Raw genomic sequence first — 17,359 nt, 5'->3', positions numbered from 1 at the left:
TAGTGCCAACGGCAACACGCTCAACTTTCCAATCAACGTCCTCGGCGCTCAAACCCATGACATCTCGGCTTTCAACGGCAATCTATCCCCGAACCGAGGCCCAGCAGCTGCTGCTGGAGCGGCACCGCAAGATGCAAATGTCCAAGGCGTTGCGGCGGTAGCTGCCGTGGCGCCACAGGCTGCGAATAATGCCCAAGGCGGTTTGAATACCACGAGCTACGTGATTCCCGCAACAGCGAGCACGGTCGCAGCAGTGGCCGCTCCTCAGACTGGGCTTCTGGGAGCTCTGAGTGGCATGACGTCCGCCTTGTATGCCTTGGCAGGCGCCATCACAGGTACTACGGGAGTTTCGGCATAATAAGGGGCAAGTAAGTGTAATGAAATTCGTCGGTGGTGAAAGCCAAAGAATCGACACCATTTCTACGTATCTCGACTATCGAAGAGTACCTTTTTTTTTAATTATAATATTCTTAAGTAATAGTGTTGAATGAATAATGTTATAGCTAATAATCAGACTAATTAATCTTGCTTTTATTTGAGGCCTTTCAGCTACGCAACCTATAGTAGAGCTGGAACAGCCTTATAATGACAATCTAAATTTACCCTTTTGGAGTCAATTGATACGCCTTAAACCTTTATAAGTAATAGATAAAGACTGGCTGAATTACCAAAGTATTGCCTGCCGTGTACCTGCAACGCATCCTTACCGCCTCTAGAAAATACCCGACTGGGGCTTGACGTTCACCATGTGCCCGGAGGAGTCAACGGAGCAGAGTTTAGCTGTCAGAGTTATCAGCAACCATAGAGCAATGTCCGCTACAGGTGTCTGCTTTTTGTGTTTTTTTTTTTTTTTAGTGCGACACAGCCATCTCCAACTGCAGCGTGCCTACGCCTGTGCCTGGTCGGCCGGGCTGCCGTCCGAGTTCGTGCACTCATATGGCGCCAAACACGTTTTCGACCCTGCACTCACAATTCGAGCAAGACATGTCCCGGGAGGGCCGTGTTCCCATGCGAGGCCTATCTCGCAGGTTTCTGGTGCTGACAGGTGGCATGGAAGCCGGAAGAAAGATACTTCGTTACCACGGCATAGATCATCCAGCGTAGCCAGCGCTGTCAGATGACTCTTCAATAATTAAGATCCCTGTATTCAACTTGCCTGGTAGTATGTTTCAGCTGGAGACCGTGGATGGAAGATTCATACAGGCGGAATGAACACAACAATTCACCACCTTTCAATCACCTTCCAAGGATACCAGTATCCCCGCTCCGCCCATGTCTCTGCAAGCATGCGCGGCGTAATCCCGTCGTCGTCGGCTCTGTCCACATCTCCTCCGGCCTCAATCAGCATTTATAGCAGACCAAGACGATTTTGGTAAACGGCCATGTGCAAGGGTGTTCTGCCTCTCGCATCGGCCAGGTTCGGGTCCGTTGCCCCCCCGGACAAGAGCTTGCGAGCCGGTTCTTCATGTCGTATCCAGTAACAGTCGTGCAGGGGCGTATTGCCGAATTCGTCAAAAGTATTGACATCCACGTCTGGCCTGGCCACCAGGAACTCGATAACATCGGAATGGCCCCCGTAGGCTGCTTCGTGCAAGGCTGTCTTTCCGTTCATGCTGCGTGAGTTGATATCCGCCCCGCGCTCCACGGCCACCTTGGTGTCCTCGAGATTGCCTGTCCTCGCTGCCGAGCGAAGTTGAGCCATCAAAGCCCACTGAGGTTCAAGTCCACCCACGTCGTCATCGTGGCTGTGGGTACATAGGTATTCCAAGAAATCGCCCCGTCCGTTCCTGGCCGCTGCGCTCATCGCGTCTCGCGTAACGCGGAAGTCGTCTGGCCGCTGCTTGATAAGATACTCGAGCAGGTCCACCTCGTGGCTGTGGTCGTATCCCACCAGCTTCTCCAGCAGTGTCTGAGGGATCTTGACCTCGTCCTCGTACTTGGTCAAAATATACTTGAGCATGTCAATACCCGCCGCACACGTGCTCTTCACGGTGGCTGTAAGGACCTCTTCTGTAATCAGGCCTGCCGTAATAAATTCGCTATCTGCGAGTAGCTGTATATCTGACTGTCGGAACAACTTATCGACAGCGAGCAAAAGAACGAGTGGTGCTTGTCGCCTTAGCTCTTCATGTTTCCACTTGGAGAACATCTCTAGCCATCCGGTAGGCACCATATACAATGCAGTGGCCCGAAGGAGTTCCGATGTAAGGACAACCTCGTCGTTTCTCTTGTCTAGTAGCAAAGCCAGGGTAGTATCGGACCAACTTTCACTTCCCTTGATGCTTCTAGCCGCGGCCATAACAACCTTCGACGTTATGGTTATCTTCTTGCCAAAACGCTCCATCAGGAAAGAGAGCACCGCCGAGTCATTGGCTTCGGCGCAGCAAAGAACGTTTTCCGATGGAACCAGGGCACAGTCGACGTATTCCAAAAATCTTTCGATGAAGTCTCTGCTACCACTAGCGACCACAGAGGCGAAAAACTCCTGATTGCCTGCTCCCCGTGATCCCAAGAGTTTCAGAACCAACTCCAACTTCGCCAACGCAAATGCATCGCACCTTTCAATCGCCGCCTGCATTACCCGTGGCGTCATTTGCGTCTTAACTCGCTGGTTCTCGAGTAGGCTTGCGAGCGGTTTCGATCCGCGTGCGCAAGCGGCTGCCCATAGTAGCCGCTCGTCGACCTGAACATTTTCACCGCCATGTTTCAGCAAATGTTGAACTTTACTGGTCGGTGTTCGTAAATCATTGTCGGTGAAAGCTCTCATGAGCAGCTCGGCAGTGATGTTGGGTCCAGTGTAGTGGTTCAGAAACAACGCCAAAGCTTCTGTAGAGTGGCTTTCAGCGAGGGAACAGAGGATTTGCTCCGTTACGGAGGCTCCGAATCCGTCTTTGTTCTGCAACAGCTGAGAGAATAACGCCAAATCACAATTCCCATTGGATGGAATGGAGGAGAGCGCGGACTGGAGCAACTGCGGCCTAACGATTATTTCTCCCGGTTTGCGATGCACGACCTTTGTCCAGCAATGCATAACAACAATCAACATCTTCAATACACTCCATCAAAGTGTCCACCACGCTCTGCGTGAGAGGATGCGATGAATTTATGGCCTCTACAAACATTTTCAGGTCAAATTGGCGTGGTATGACTCGGTTCCTACGTCGCTCAGTATCCCTTTTGGCCATGTCTGCGACGGCTTGTTTCAAGCCTTGCTCAGTACTCCAATCGATGCCGCTGCCGACCACGGCCCGGAAGACCTCAATCTCGCCAGTCTGGGCCGCCAGCTCGACGGAATCCTGGATATTAAACATACGAGGAATAGGGTCGTAGGGATCTGCGCCATAAGACAGTAAAAGCCGCACGAGACTCAAGTCCGCGTAAAATATGGCGATATCAAGTGGCGGGCCGCCTTTTGATCCTCTGCCACGAACGTCAGCTCCATGAGAGAGAAGTAACTCTGCTATACTTTCATATTTTCCACGTATAGCAGCGTGCAATGCACTCCAACCTATACCGTCGGATGGGTCGACGCCGACTTTTTCATATACCAGCATCCCCTCGACCATGTCATGTAGACCAAGGAGACTAGCAATGGCGAGGTCAGTCCAGCCGTTGAAATCATCAGCCCCAAGAAATGAGTTCTCAGACAGAAATCGGCGCCCCCAGAGTTTGATGTAGGGTCCGCCAGCGTCTAGTAGACGTCGGGCATCTTTCTTGATGGGCGTGCGCATACTCTCGCTTAATTGACCGAAGTGATGGCTCCAGTTTCGTGAGGCATAGTTCAACAGCGGAAACCTTTTCTCTTGGTCCTGTTCTTTTTGAAAAGTCACTGTTTCGGCTGCGATTTCAATCCAATCGTCCAAAAGTAGGTATGAAATACAGCAGCGAGACATTTCTTCGTGCAGTCCTGGCCCCAAAGCAAAGCGACCCTTCCACTTCAAGCCAGTCTCTGGCTTGTCGGACATCAGAAACTCGCGCGCGGTCAAATGGATGAAATGCAGGCAGTCATCGTGAATTGTGATGATGAGCCCGCAAAGACTCTTTACTGTTGATCTAAAATCAGCCCCGTAGCACCTCGCCGTCAGATCGTCGTGCTTCTGCGGCTTTGTCGAAGCACCTGCGAGGGTCAACGCATAATTTGCCTCGGCCAGGGTCAATGGTGTTTCGGCAACCAAGACAAGTTGTAACAGGATGAGTGTCTTTTCCTCATCGTCGCTTCGATCAAGAATCTTCTCGTAAGCCTGTGAGACCTCTGGTGGAATACTGGACAGAAGCTCATCCACATCCCAGCTGCGACTATACTTGCTGGGGCTGTTTTGGATTATGTTGAATGTCAGATGTAGCCAGAGATACGTCTTGGAATCCTGCCCTCTGAGGCGCTCCCGTACTTTCAAGCGGTCTTCTTGCGAGAAATACTCTGTGATATCATCAAGCCGAGCATCGATGACAAGATCCATGTCACGACTAACTTCATCATGCTTGTCGTCGCCGTCAAGGTGAAGCAGCTTGGCCCTCTTTGAAAAGCGGTCGAATAGCCGCGTGATTGTTTTATAAGGCCGGCTTGTTATGAAGAACTTGAGCTTTTGCTCTCCCTGGCTGGCGGCATAATAGCATTGCAGCTTCTCCATGAGTAAATTCGGATCTTCCCGCTCACACTCATCCAGTGCATCCAAAACGCAAATAACGCCCTCGCCTGAGTAGGACGACGAGCATGCGACCAAGATGTTCCAGAGAAGTATGAACTCTTCGGAGATAAATTTGGCGTTGAGCTTGTGATGGACCACTGCATGCTGGATGAGCTGGTTTGTTGTATCCTGGGCAAATAGCTCGTGAAGGATGGCAGAAAAAGCATTCACTAGCCTGGTTCGTCCTTGAACATCCTCCTTGAAAAAGAAGTAGCAGACGATGTTGTCTCTTTCCTGCACTGTAGCTCCCGGCGACGTCATGTCAAAGGTTGAAACGGTGCTCTTGAGGTGCCCATGGTCAATCAGCGCCCGTGATAGAACAGATTTGCCACATCCAGGATCTGCCGATACCCAGAATAGACCGCTGTCTGTGCCGTCTCGCCAATCGCAGAAGTCATTGTTGCCGAAAAACCACTCACAAGTACCTTCGACGTGTTTAAGGTTACCGTCTTTACCAGTTTCGTACTTCCCCGCAACTCTCTTGAGGTTTTCACAAATTTGTATTTCCATATCTTCAGCCCTGTTCTCCTTCATCACCTTTGCAATGTCGAGGTTGGCCTTGAGCAAGCCATCCATCCTTTGTAGCTTGGCCTCATTCACGCTTTCAAGGGAGGTATGGTGCGCTGGCTGCAGAAGATTCTTGCAAAAATCGCTCTCTTTTTCAACCTCATCTGCTTTGTCACTCCACGAAGTCCAACCCGTGGTCACCTGCAAGACGCGACGCTTTCTATCTTTGGCTAGGTAGCAGATTGCGTGGAAATGATACTCCAGGATGTGCGAATACACCGTCGGCAGCTGTCTCAATATGTTCTCAAAGTTACTGGCAGTGGAAGGCTTGAGATATGTATCTTCGCATGACTTCCAGTACAGTTGTACGTGTCCAACTGCTGCGAGACCCTTGACCAAGGCCGCCTCCTTTGTCAATGCGGAAGATAGCAACTGAACCTCAGTCAATACATGACAAGAATATTTTGAAAGTGTATGCAATTATTGTGTAACTCACAGGAAGTAATATTGACATTCCAGTCCATGCCAAAGCAGCATGCGGCTGCGTAGCAAGTGCCTGCTTGATCAACGAATCGGCGAATATAGCCAACTTCACAATCTTGTTGAACTGATCGCGATATCTGCGCTCTTCCCCTCCATATCTGAATGTCAACTTCTTCCCGTCATGCTCTTTGCGTAAGCGCTCGACTAGTTTCGTGACCGACTCGGGGTTCGAGAGCGACTCTCCCACGCTGTCCGAAGAGCTGCCCAATGCCTTCTCAAACTCGTCAACGAGATCCTTGTCCCTCTCCCGAAGCATCTTGTACGCATCTGCCCATAGATTCTCTGAAATGCTGTCACGATTGTTGCATGGCTGTGTTGCAACTACCGCAGCTCCGGCAGCCACAGGAAGATCGACCGGTTCCCAAATTGTCTGCTGCGTGATCGCTGCGCTCGGCCTAGTGTTGGGCCCGTTACTATCCTCTCGAAAGACTTCTTTCATCTTTTGATAAATCCTCTCAGCCGAGCAAGGTCGTCTATGTCCGATAGAGAAGGTTTGAACGATAAGGTTGCAAATGAGACGCCGCGAGGCCCAGCCTAATCGCACCTGCAGCAACTCCCAACCCCGCACTTTACGCAACAACCTGCAGAATCACCGCAAATGTGTGTTTAGCTCGGGCGGAGATGATGGCTATTTTTGGAATGGAATGCCGCTTTCGGAGGCCGATATACGAAGCGCTGGCTGCTAAAGTACATCACGATGACCGACCGTTGGGAGCAAACCACTTGGTAGGTGCTTATGATGGGCCTGTGTCTTGAATATGACCGTCAATAAGACGCCTGTGTTAAGATCCATGGAAGTCAACAGGCAGATGCCGGCAGCCCGGGGCAAAACATCTGAGAGATTCCAGAAGTCATCGCGAGCAGCGGTGGAAAAGGTCCTCGATGCCGGCCTCGGAGGGGGTGCTGGTCTTTTGAGGACACCAGCAGCATTGTTCTTTTGCGTTGCCGGCGCAAGAAGCGCTGTGTGCCAGTTGGAACTCTCTATCCTCGACAGCGTGGTTTTGCCCGACCCCGTCGTACGCGTCCATCTGCGCCATAGGCGCTACGATGCTGACCGTGTTGATACAGCCCCTATGTTGGAATGATCCAGGATGCCGCTGCAGCAGCGGGCGTGGTAGTAGTGCTTGCGGCGCGCGCTTTCTGAACCAGATAGGCAAATGCATTAATCGTCGGCGATGACGCACGGGCAACCATAGTCTCTGCTGGCAGATACATTTGCCTTGGGCACGGCAGTCGGCGCGACCAATTGTGGTGATATCGAGCGTGGCGAGCATGTTGCTTCGCTGCCATACCCCGAAGGATTTCTTGGCCGCCTTTACGGAATAGTTTAGCTGGGGAGCGCTCGTTCTAGTCGTTCATGCGTGCGAAATCATGTCTCAGCCGCGACGAGATTTTCTCCATTGTCATGATCCTGGCCTGCGCAGCTTGGCGATGTTGAGTCCTGCGGCGTCTCTGTACTCATCCAACAGCCACATTGTTACATTCCAATAATGACGGCGTACTATCACAGTTGAGCAACATGGTTGCAGCGACGTGAGCGAGACCACTAATTGGGCATTTATAGCTGTTGCTTTTTTCTTCTTCGTCGGTGTGGTGACGGCGAAGAAGTATTTGATGGGATGAGATATTCAGGAATCGAAGACAAGTGGCCGAAAGCGGAAGCAACGTTGGAGTGCTCATCGATCGCAGCTCGACGGGGAGAGCAGGTGCAGAAGTCAGGAAGGTAGTGAGAGTGGGACAGATGGCCCGAAAGAAAAGGCGATCGCGGGCGATCCATGGGTCAAGCAGGGGGTAAAGAAGCAGATTCTGATGATCTCGTATCTCGGTGTTTCGCGCACAGTATGTCGGCGATAGCAGATTAATACCTCGTTAATGTATCGAATTTTTGAACGACTGGAGACGCCTGTGAGGTGCGAGGGCGTCTTGTGCAGCGCGCAGAATTCGTGAAATTGGCGGCTCTTGCCAATGCATGTATTTCAAAGTTTCAACGAGGGTCTTCTTCGGGTATTGTCCATCTCATTGCTTATCGTCCAACGTTCTCATGACCTGTTCTTCCGTGTCATCTGCATCGTCCCCTCTCTGTTTCATCTCTGCCTCCACGTCTTTCCTGCGAGGCATGCCTTGTCCCAGTATCGAGGGCAGTTCTTTTCTTCGAGTCTTGATCCAGCCTTCCAGACTGCGCATTCCGACTACGAGAAAGCCCAGCTCCTCGCGCTCCACGTCAAAAACCTCCCACCAGGCGCACTCTGGCATCGAGGCCCCCAAGTCACGCGCCGCATTGTATATCGCTGCCGTAGCAAGAGCGTGCGGTTGATGTGTGAGGTATAGTAATTGAGGACTCAGCAGCGCGGTATTGAGGTACTGCGATGCTCTGAGAGAGATTTCGTGTCGCGAATGCGAGAGGAAATCGAGAGTCTGGAGGTATGTCACCGCGAGGCCATGGGGCAGCGCGACGTGCACGTTGAATGAGAGAGAATACAATATGCGAGCCTCCAGCTCGAGCATGGCTTTCTGAAACTTGTAATATTGGTCCTCGGTCTGGTAGTAGGAGGCAGGATCGTTGGTCGCTGTCGCAGGGCTGGGCGTTTTGAGGAAGGTCGAGTTTGGCGACAGCAGATACGCGTAGACGGTCGATACATCGCGAGGCGAGCGAGGGAGCGATCCCGTCTTTGCAACGAGATATAAAGAGGCGGCCGAGACGTGCTGTATAGCGTTAGCATGTCCAGCCGCGATCACGCTGCCAACCCAATGTGTGGTACTTACGCTAAACTCGTGTGCCATTGGGGAGTCTACCAGCCAGAAACGCGCCAGTATCACATTGGCCTGTGCTGTAATAGACTGTGGAAGCTCCAGTAGCAGGCCAGCTGCTTGCGTGAGGCATTGTGTCACGAAAAAGACGGCTTCCTGGAGGTCCTGCGGAAGAGGCGAAAAGGTAGAGCGGCGGTAGAGCTGTTCTGCCGTCGCGAGGGGATTTGTCAGATGCGCCATTTCGAGACTGCAAAACGGGATGAATCGAGAACAGATATCAAAGGCTCTTCGCTCGTCTGGAAAATCAATTGTCGAGGAATGCGGGCGCCGACTCTCGGCAGGTCAAGCTACCTTTTGATGCATCACAAAAAGCTGCAGTGGGGCTAGCGACCCAGCGTCAAGAAGTCTCAGAACGAGGCGCATGCGATCTTTTGCCGGCAGCTTCAACGTGAACTTGACAAGAATGTGAGTGACTGTGACTTTTAAGGGCAGCAAGAATAAGAATAGCTATGGTAACAAAAAGAAGGGAAGAGAGGCAAAGAAGTCGGGCGCGGGTAAATAGAGTAAACTACGGAAGAAAGCGCAATATTAACCTAACGAGAAACGAGAGTCAAGTAGGGAATTGAAACCAAGGCTGGTGATAATTATTTTCAATTGAGATTGATCACAAAAGAGTCAGAGCAGACAGAGATTAAAAAGAATGAGAATTAGGTTTAAAAAGCAAAAACAAAACTGCGGCCAGTGTGACTCGAACACACGACCTTCAGATAGGTATCTAAATCCGTAGGATTGAAGTTGGACTTCAGTCTGACGATCTCCCAGCTAATCTATGGCCGCAAGTTGTTGAAAATGGGGGGCATATTTGAGCTTAATAGCCTAGAAAAAAATGGAGCACTAAAAAGTCCCCCGTGTTAATAGGTGTGAACTTGCTTAACTGCTGGTGCCGCTCCCCTGCAGGTCTCTATAACTCTGGAAAGCCTGGTGAGCTGATAGCGTAGGAGATGAGAAAGAAAGGGGAACCAACCTTGCGAATCGTTCCCTAGTTCGCAAATTGGCTCCAAGAACGCAGTCTCTTGCCATACTAATTTCTGATTAGCAGATGATCGTCATTTTTTATCAGCTCAATGGGTTGCAACACGGCGACAAACTCACTCGGTGTAAAATGAAAGGCAAAGGCACCATCGCAACAGAGATGAACCCAAGCGTGCTCGAGGCCCACCCAATTCCAAGTGAATTCAACATGCGAGGTGCAGCCAATGGTAGTGCTCCTCCAAACGAGCTCCGAAAGAAGGTGTTACCAGCAAATACGCTTGCGACATGGCGCGGATAGGATTCGCCGAGGTAATTGAGAATGGATTGAAAAGTAAGGTAAAAGCCGGGTGCAAAAAAGGCTGTGCCAATGATCGGGACGATCCAATGTACACTGTGCAGGACGTTAAAACTTTTATGCCGTGATCAATTGAAGTCGGAGATGGCTTACCTTTCTCTGGATGTCCACGCAAAGATGAAAAGGCAGACTGGAATACATATCGCTCCTATTTGTCCCGGTATGAGACGAGCCTCTGGCTCAACCACGACATTTACATCAGCCACTCGTGGCTGATAGGAAACATATAACCACAGAATGTATGCAGCGACCGAAACCGCTGCTCCGACGAGAATACCAAAAAAAGCAACTGGAAAAAGAACATTAGCTCGGTATTGGTGCAACCTGACGGAAGAAAAACTCACGGCCTTGCTGGATTGGGGTGAAATGATAGATGCCGTCGAAGACTAGAGGATCAATATCAGTACAACATGGTCGAAATACATCTAGCAGGTCCCAACTTACCAAATGGGAATAACTCAAACCAAAGGTACAAAATACCGTAAACGAGCATTGTGTGCAGGTTAACAAACAAGATTACTGGGTCCATACAGGCAAGTTTGAGATCGTTGCCAATATCCTTGACAATGCGTACAGCGAGGTTTTCGCTTGGTTGAATTTCGGTCTCACTCTGATAGGCAGTGTTTCCCGTCTGTGCGCGAAGGCGCTTTGCTCGTCGTAGAAGAATATTCGAGGATAAGGTCTCGGGTAGAAGAAAGAAGGTTGATACGGTGGTGAAAGCCGTGATACCAGACAAGAGCCAGAGTGTTGCTGTCCAAGATTTCCAGCGCTTTCTACATGTTGGCGGTCAGTTAATATTCAACGGTTCAAGAGGGCTGGTGACGAACATTGCAAGGGTTCCAAGAATCTGGTTTAGGGAAAATTAGCACAAGCCATAGAAGTCATCTCACATTCATATGGATAGACATACCGGTCCTAGTATAGGTCCGCAGACTCCACTGACTGCGTACAGTGCAATTGCGTAGGGAACCTCATTCGGCTTGAAAATCTCCATCAGCGAGGCTCCGCCGACACTGATAGGTGCGCTTCCGACGAATCCCCCCAAGAAGCGCAGTACCAAAACCGTTTGTATATTCTTTGCCAGAGCCGTCCCGATGTTGAGCAAGCAGAAAGCAAGGCTGCCGAGGACATATACAGGCGATCGGCCAAGTGTTGGTAGGCTCGACAGCGGCGAAAGCTAGAGATATCAGTGGTTAGCACAGCCATGGCTTTCTCAAAGCGCCAACATACAATCAGAGGCCCAATTCCATACGCAATTACAAAGAGTGAAAGCCCCAGTGTGCCCTCCGCAGTGGTAGCCTGGAATGCCTCCTGGATACCCAAAATGCTTGGAGTAAAGATTGCCGATGCTGCATAGAAGCTAAAGTTCAATAGCATGACGTTGAATCCCGCGACCATCCTTGCCAGCGTCGGCCAGTTATGAGGGATGTCCGAATCATCAGGACCGACGAAAGCTACCATGATCCGCTGCTGAGGGTCTTGACTCGGGCCATCCTCAATCTTGAGGGTTTGGGATACATGGTAGGAGAAGAACCGTCCGTTCGACAAATGGTTGAGCAGCCGACCGCAAACGCTGTCACGAAGTATAATATTGAGACTCTCCATGACTGAATTCCCCATAACTGAAATTTGATATGGCTAACATGGTGAGTGCGACAATGGTATTAAATAGTTGTTTCTAGTGGCCAGGATTTCTGACGAGTTTACTGCTCCGGACTTGACGGCGGAGTTCAGAGTTCGAACCGCGGCCATCGGAGTTGAGCGACGGATCAGTATTCCTCTGACACTTCTTCGCCTAAATTGGTTTATCACGTGGTGAACATGTCGGGCGTAATTTTTCTGGCAAATTTATCGGAGTTCGGGCAAAGTTTAATTAAGTCCATTATTTACCCGCTTCACGCTACGTACTTATACCGTCATCTTGTCCGTTAACGCCAGCAACTTTTTTTCGATTTGCCAACGCAAACCCAATTCTGTATTTCTCTTGACTAATAGCTTGCACTTACATCATCCCAAATATGCCTCCGAAAATTGTTCCGGCAGCAGGCGACGTGCCAGATATTTCTCGCGATGCCCTCCGAGCTTTCCAAACACTCAAATTGGGCGGAGCTGTCATTGTCCCAACCGACGTGGGCTATGCGCTCCTGGCCAGCACGCAAGCCGGTGTTCAGAAAATCTTTGCAGCCAAAGGCCGCGAAAAGAGCCACAACATTGGCATCATTGGGACGTACCAGCAGCACCGACAGATTCACGTGCTGCCAGACGTCAAATTCCAGTTTACTCGGGCTTTGACGGAAGATATGGGCATGATTGTTGGAATCATTGCCAAATTCGATACCGTCAACCTTCACCCGCGACTGGCAGCACTGGACAAGACCACGCTCCAACAAGTCACCAAGGGAGACACAGTCAGCATCGCGATTCCAGAGGGGCCGTTTTTGCGGGAGCTTGGCAGGCTCTGTGATGCCGATCCAGACGGCATGCTGATATTTGGGACCTCTGCCAACGCCACTGGGCAAGGGCAACGGTTCCGTATTGAAGACATTGAACCATCCGTGCTTGGCCCCGTCGATCTGGTGGTTGATTACGGCTTGCAAAAATGGCACACGTATGGCTGCGGAGGCATCAACTTTGACGTCGAAAACATGCGCGTTCTGCGGGCGGGTGCTGGATACGAGGTATTCAAGGACAGGGCCAAGAGATGGTTTCCTCATTTGTTGGAGTCAACGGGCGCAATCCTTGACTGAAATATTGTGGCGGCTGAGCGGTACCTAGAAAATTAACAACTACGGCTATAAAAGACAAGTGAGTGAGGAATAATAAATGTGTTTTTGCTTTGCAATGAATGAATAATAGTTGACTATTGCTCAAGTATGAAGAACTATTCCTAGAAGTTAAGCGACGAGGTCTTATACATAGATATATATATACATGTACAGCTATATATTTGCTTTTCAAAATACACCGGCGAAAGCGCCACAGGCGGCCATTGTTCTCGCTTACTTCCAGCTGCCGATGGTTCTGCTGTGCTCCCAGACCGACCATGGTAACAAGCTGCTCCCCATATTCCTGCCGACGTACTGACTCGATATAGTTTCCGAATAGGGCATATTCGTTCTACCAGCATGAGCGCTAAGTTGTTACGATGCACCCTGGTCCCTTGTCGTCCGCTGAATAGACCTAATCAGGCATCAAAATGTGGCAGCACCCCACTGCTGAACGGGCTCCGAGGGGACCAGGCAAACTACTCGTGTGGCTGGCTCTATAGGCAGCAGTCGGAATACACCCCTACTAAGATTATCAAGTTAGAAACCGAAGAAACACATTTTAATCTTCACAGCATAACTAGCGAGGATAGGATCAGGAGTAGGAGGGTGACCGTTGATAGGCTAGCAAGAGGTCAAGGCTGCTATAGAACATGTACAAGTAATTTAGCTAATAAGCCTAGAACAACTCGTGACCGACATTATCACAAGTCTAGTCGGAAACTCGAACATTTCAGAAAATTATTACTACTCGTGTGTCAGAAGCTTCGGGCAGTGTGTCTAATAGTGTGAAAGAATATATTACCAACCGTTTTTCCTGTCAATATAGGGCACGAAAAAGGGATTTTCGTTCAAACAGAAACAACGTTGCCAAGGGATCATCTTATTGCCAGGCATTTATAGTGCACGTGCTCGAGTAGGATACGTGCGCGATATGGTCATTTAAGTATTATCCCGTATCCTGCTCGGACTAGCCGCGGTTCACGACTCGTAAAGCCCACACGCGACGAATGCGGTAGTCCATTGCAGAAAACAAGACCCAGACTTGCGTAAATCAATATCCACCAATATGCGAGGCCATATATCTGTATGCAAATGAGCTTGAGATGATGATTGGATATAATGTATCTAGAATAATATACATATAGCCACATCCATGTGTTGCCTATGACTAACTCCTTACCAAGTTGGCCGAGGATTAGTCGCGACTGAGAAAGCCCACTTTACTAAGGCTGATATCCAAGATAAGCTGGGTCTATAAATAGCAGTTGTCGATGAATGTGACGCTGACCTAATCTAGAAAGTCTCCCGCCTCTGTGTTAATGCCAAACTCATCAACAACGCTCGAAAAGATGCCCCTGTCCGTGAGACTTGGGGGCAATGATATCCTTGCGTATCTAGTTGCCCACGCACTCCACCTTTGCAAGTTGTCGCAAGTCATGCTCTCTCTATCCCACGATAACGTTTGCCGCGCAGGTGAAAAGTGCGACTCCACATACAATAATTTGGGATGAATCGAGAGGAGATTGATTGCTATACGGGATAAACGCGGCTATGCTCTCTATATCTTAATGTGGTGACTATAAGAGGAGAGGCGGCTAAGATGTCTGCGTTGCGGGCTGCGATAAGAATAGCTGACCATCACGAAGCAGAAAACTTTAGAGAGAGGCAACAGGAAAAGGCAATCTGAGATGGAAAATAGAAAAAATGAGCCGGGCGACAGCGCGTACATTAGAATGGCGACCACAACTGACTCAACTGACGATAGTGGGGTTAATCGGAAGCCAGAAGCCGGCCTGTAAGATATAGTGCCGCGGGACAAAGACCAATTGGCTGGATTGTGCGCTGGCGCACGGACTCGAATGACAGCATTAACCGCCTCGCAGCCTATCTCCCGGCCCGCAACGGCGCTCCGAAATCCTAGGCCCGTAAAATTATATAGGTCTGTGCTATGGGCCCAGGCATTCGGAGTCGCGTTGTTGGACCCCTAGTATGCACAAGTGTTGGCTGCCAAGCCTCACTTTGGCTTATGCTCTCGGCCAACCGCTCCACCCTTACTCTTAAAGTTCGTGTTGCGCTGTCAATCTAATTTTTTTTTTTTCAAAGAAATTCTTGGAGTGATAGGCGCAGGCTCCCCCCACACATGGTTTATGACTATGTACAGCTCCCAAAATAACCCTATTATTGTACGCCGGGCCATCGCCGCTCCAAGTTCCTGTAATGTCCTTGCCAACGACGCCGATATTCCATCTAGACAACCCCCTCATACATGACAGGATTGTTTGCCATTTCCGCCGGTAGCCACTGTCCCGCAATCGTATTATTGTACGTAAGCTGCGCAAGTGTAAAAGTATGCAGCTGCGACACTAGCACCGTGGCACCCAAGGGCACAACACGGTGCACCATGGCATTCTGGGTGAGCATGGCAATGTACTCTTCGCCGGTGACGGAGGTGACAGCCTCGTCAAACGTCACACGAATCAGCGCATCAGGAGACTGCCTGCTGAGTAGCGACGTGGAGAGCAGCCAAAGCGCCGGGCCACCCTCTTCCGTCGAAGCGTCCGCAACGTGGAGCAAGCCAGAGCTAGCACCCAGTTGCGGCGCTCGGAGCTGGAAGAATTGCAGCTCGCCTGTGGGGGCAACACGTCCAAAGGTGCCTGAACCGCCGGTGGAATTACCCGCGAGACTGAACCACACTCCGGCCAGAGGACCTGAGGCGACGGTTGTCATTCCAACCGGTGTGCTGCCGATGCTGGGCGGAATCGGCAGCTGGTCCGTCTCTCCGCTCGTTTGGTTGATGCGCATAATAGACGAGTCGGTGTCTTGGGTAGCATAGATGAGTTTGGTCGTCGGGTCTTGTTGGATAAACACTGGGCTGTTGAGGCACGGATACAACGTATAGTCTGCCGTGTTGTTTATGCTGGCTGAGAAGACGTAGTATCCACCCGTTTCTTTCGACGGGTCCTTGAGACTGGCCCAAACGCGGCCGTCAATCTCAAACACGCAATGCGGGCCGTTCCCCGGCGCCGGAATATCAATCGTCTTGATGATGGACGGAGGGGACGTGAGGGTACAGCCAGGTTTCACAAGGAGCAGCTTGTTCTCATTTTGAAGCGTCATCCACATTTTCCCGGGGTACAAAGTCGACGGCCAGATGCCATGGAGGCCGGACTGGCTGGAGGTGCCCATGGGGAAGGATTGGTACGCAATCGGAGCCTCGGTGACGGGGTCGAGCTGGATTTTGAGGAGTACGCTGTCGGACATTTGCGACAAAAAGACAAAGTCTGTGCCAGGGACGCGCGCAAATTCGTGTGTTTGGACGGCGGGTGGAAGTTGGTACTCTGTGAGGCGGCGGCTCTTGAGGGACGTTATAGGGCTTTGAGACGACACGATGCTGGTGTGTAATGCCAGCACGGCAACGAAAGAGTTGAAAGTATGAAAAAACATGATTACCTTTAGTTTTGACTTGGAAATTATATCCAGACATCACAAAGTCGAGCGCGGGTTGCACTCCGTATTTGTAGTTTGTGTAATACAAGCATTCCAGAACTGTACCGACGGAACCAGCTTTAATTACTGACGTTTTCGTATTGTTCGGCCACGCCGCAGTGGGGACCAGAGATCGGGCGGTCAACGCTATAACACAGTGCAATACGAGAGAACAGGCTCGGTCGAGAGAGGGTACGCCGTCCAAAATTTCCAGGCTCCAGGTCCATATTCGCCGACGCCGACTTTGCGGCCGCACGGACCACGACCAGGGTCCACGACCGGAACGATCCTGCGGGCCATGAGTCGGGAGCAAGCGGGGGCCGTTGGCGGCACGCGGGGTCAACCCAGGCCAGCAGGCCCCCCGATGAAGCGATGATGGATGAGAGACTGCGTGAATGATTTGGTTTCTTTCTTCCATTTTCTTCCATTTTCTGCTAATTTTTTTTTTCCTCCTTATTTTCGTTAGATTTGCTTCAAGGAGGAGAGAAGAAGAGGACGGCTCTCGGAGCCGGCTCCCGGAGCCGGTTCATACATAAGTGAATAGCTGAAAGCTACCAGTCGGCTGCTGATTAACTGGCTCTGATTAAACCGGCTACTGATTAAACCGGCTACTGATTGACTCGCTTCTGCTAATTAACCAGCTGTCGATTAAGCGAAGTCTGTTGATTGACTGGCTGTTGATTGACTGGCTGTTGATTGACTGGCTTTTGATTGACTGGCTGCTGATTGACTGGCTGTTGATTAGCTGGCTATTGACTGCCTAGCTATCGATTGATTGCCTATTGACTGACTGGCTATCGGTTGACTGGCTGTCGCTTGACTGGCTTCTGATTGACTGGCTGTCGATTGACTGGCTTCTGATTGACTGGCTATTTGATTGAGACGGACTGAAGTATTACCGTAGCATTTCGGCTGCAACGCATCCCCACCGACTTCCCACTCAGACTTGATCTCTGGGCCCTCTGGAATTGGGGGGCCGCTAATAAATCGAAAACATCTTTCGAAAGTTTGACAAGCAACATCATTATCAAATCAGAGGCGTGCCTGAGCAATTTCTTACGTACTCATTTGTATCTATTGTTGAAATTATCCCGTGACAACCTGGCTACCTTCTAGATCGTCTCTTGGTAGCTCGTCTTTTTTTAGGGCGTCTTTTTAGTGCCTTTTCAGTGCCTTATGATAGATAAGCTTTTTTAAAAAAAAAAAAGAAAAGAAAAGAGAAAAAGAAAAGAAAA

At 50.4% G+C, this 17,359-nt stretch overlaps 5 protein-coding genes across 5 annotated transcripts; 1 reads left to right on the top strand and 4 right to left on the bottom strand.

The window, feature by feature from the left end:
- Positions 1-1,348: 1,348 nt before the first annotated feature.
- On the bottom strand, positions 1,349-6,174 carry BBA_09426 (sex-determining protein fem-1; the record flags this gene model as incomplete). The annotated part of the gene is made up of 3 exons (XM_008604523.1): positions 1,349-2,826; positions 3,161-5,624; positions 5,689-6,174. 3 exons carry the CDS (start codon positions 6,172-6,174, stop codon positions 1,349-1,351), a joined length of 4,428 nt encoding a protein of 1,475 aa, XP_008602745.1.
- A 1,577-nt stretch (positions 6,175-7,751) lies between these two features.
- Positions 7,752-8,723, bottom strand: BBA_09425 (cyclin domain-containing protein; the record flags this gene model as incomplete). Its single annotated transcript, XM_008604522.1, has 2 exons — positions 7,752-8,438; positions 8,499-8,723. The coding sequence occupies 2 exons, from the start codon at positions 8,721-8,723 to the stop codon at positions 7,752-7,754; spliced, it is 912 nt and encodes a 303-aa protein (XP_008602744.1).
- A 799-nt stretch (positions 8,724-9,522) lies between these two features.
- On the bottom strand, positions 9,523-11,475 carry BBA_09424 (MFS transporter, putative; the record flags this gene model as incomplete). The annotated part of the gene is made up of 8 exons (XM_008604521.1): positions 9,523-9,564; positions 9,636-9,906; positions 9,964-10,159; positions 10,215-10,256; positions 10,315-10,643; positions 10,698-10,717; positions 10,781-11,047; positions 11,101-11,475. 8 exons carry the CDS (start codon positions 11,473-11,475, stop codon positions 9,523-9,525), a joined length of 1,542 nt encoding a protein of 513 aa, XP_008602743.1.
- Positions 11,476-11,888: 413 nt separating this feature from the next.
- On the top strand, positions 11,889-12,617 carry BBA_09423 (translation factor (SUA5); the record flags this gene model as incomplete). Its single annotated transcript, XM_008604520.1, has 1 exon — positions 11,889-12,617. The coding sequence occupies one exon, from the start codon at positions 11,889-11,891 to the stop codon at positions 12,615-12,617; it is 729 nt and encodes a 242-aa protein (XP_008602742.1).
- Positions 12,618-14,885: 2,268 nt separating this feature from the next.
- BBA_09422 (uncharacterized protein) lies at positions 14,886-16,082 on the bottom strand (the record flags this gene model as incomplete). The annotated part of the gene is made up of 1 exon (XM_008604519.1): positions 14,886-16,082. The coding sequence occupies one exon, from the start codon at positions 16,080-16,082 to the stop codon at positions 14,886-14,888; it is 1,197 nt and encodes a 398-aa protein (XP_008602741.1).
- Positions 16,083-17,359: the final 1,277 nt, after the last annotated feature.

This window comes from Beauveria bassiana (genome assembly GCF_000280675.1).
Source record: "Beauveria bassiana ARSEF 2860 unplaced genomic scaffold BBA_S00053, whole genome shotgun sequence".
In the NCBI taxonomy this organism is placed as follows: Eukaryota; Fungi; Ascomycota; class Sordariomycetes; order Hypocreales; family Cordycipitaceae; genus Beauveria; species Beauveria bassiana.
The sequence above is the reverse complement of the archived record's forward strand: the minus strand, read 5'-3'. Positions and strand labels throughout refer to the sequence as shown.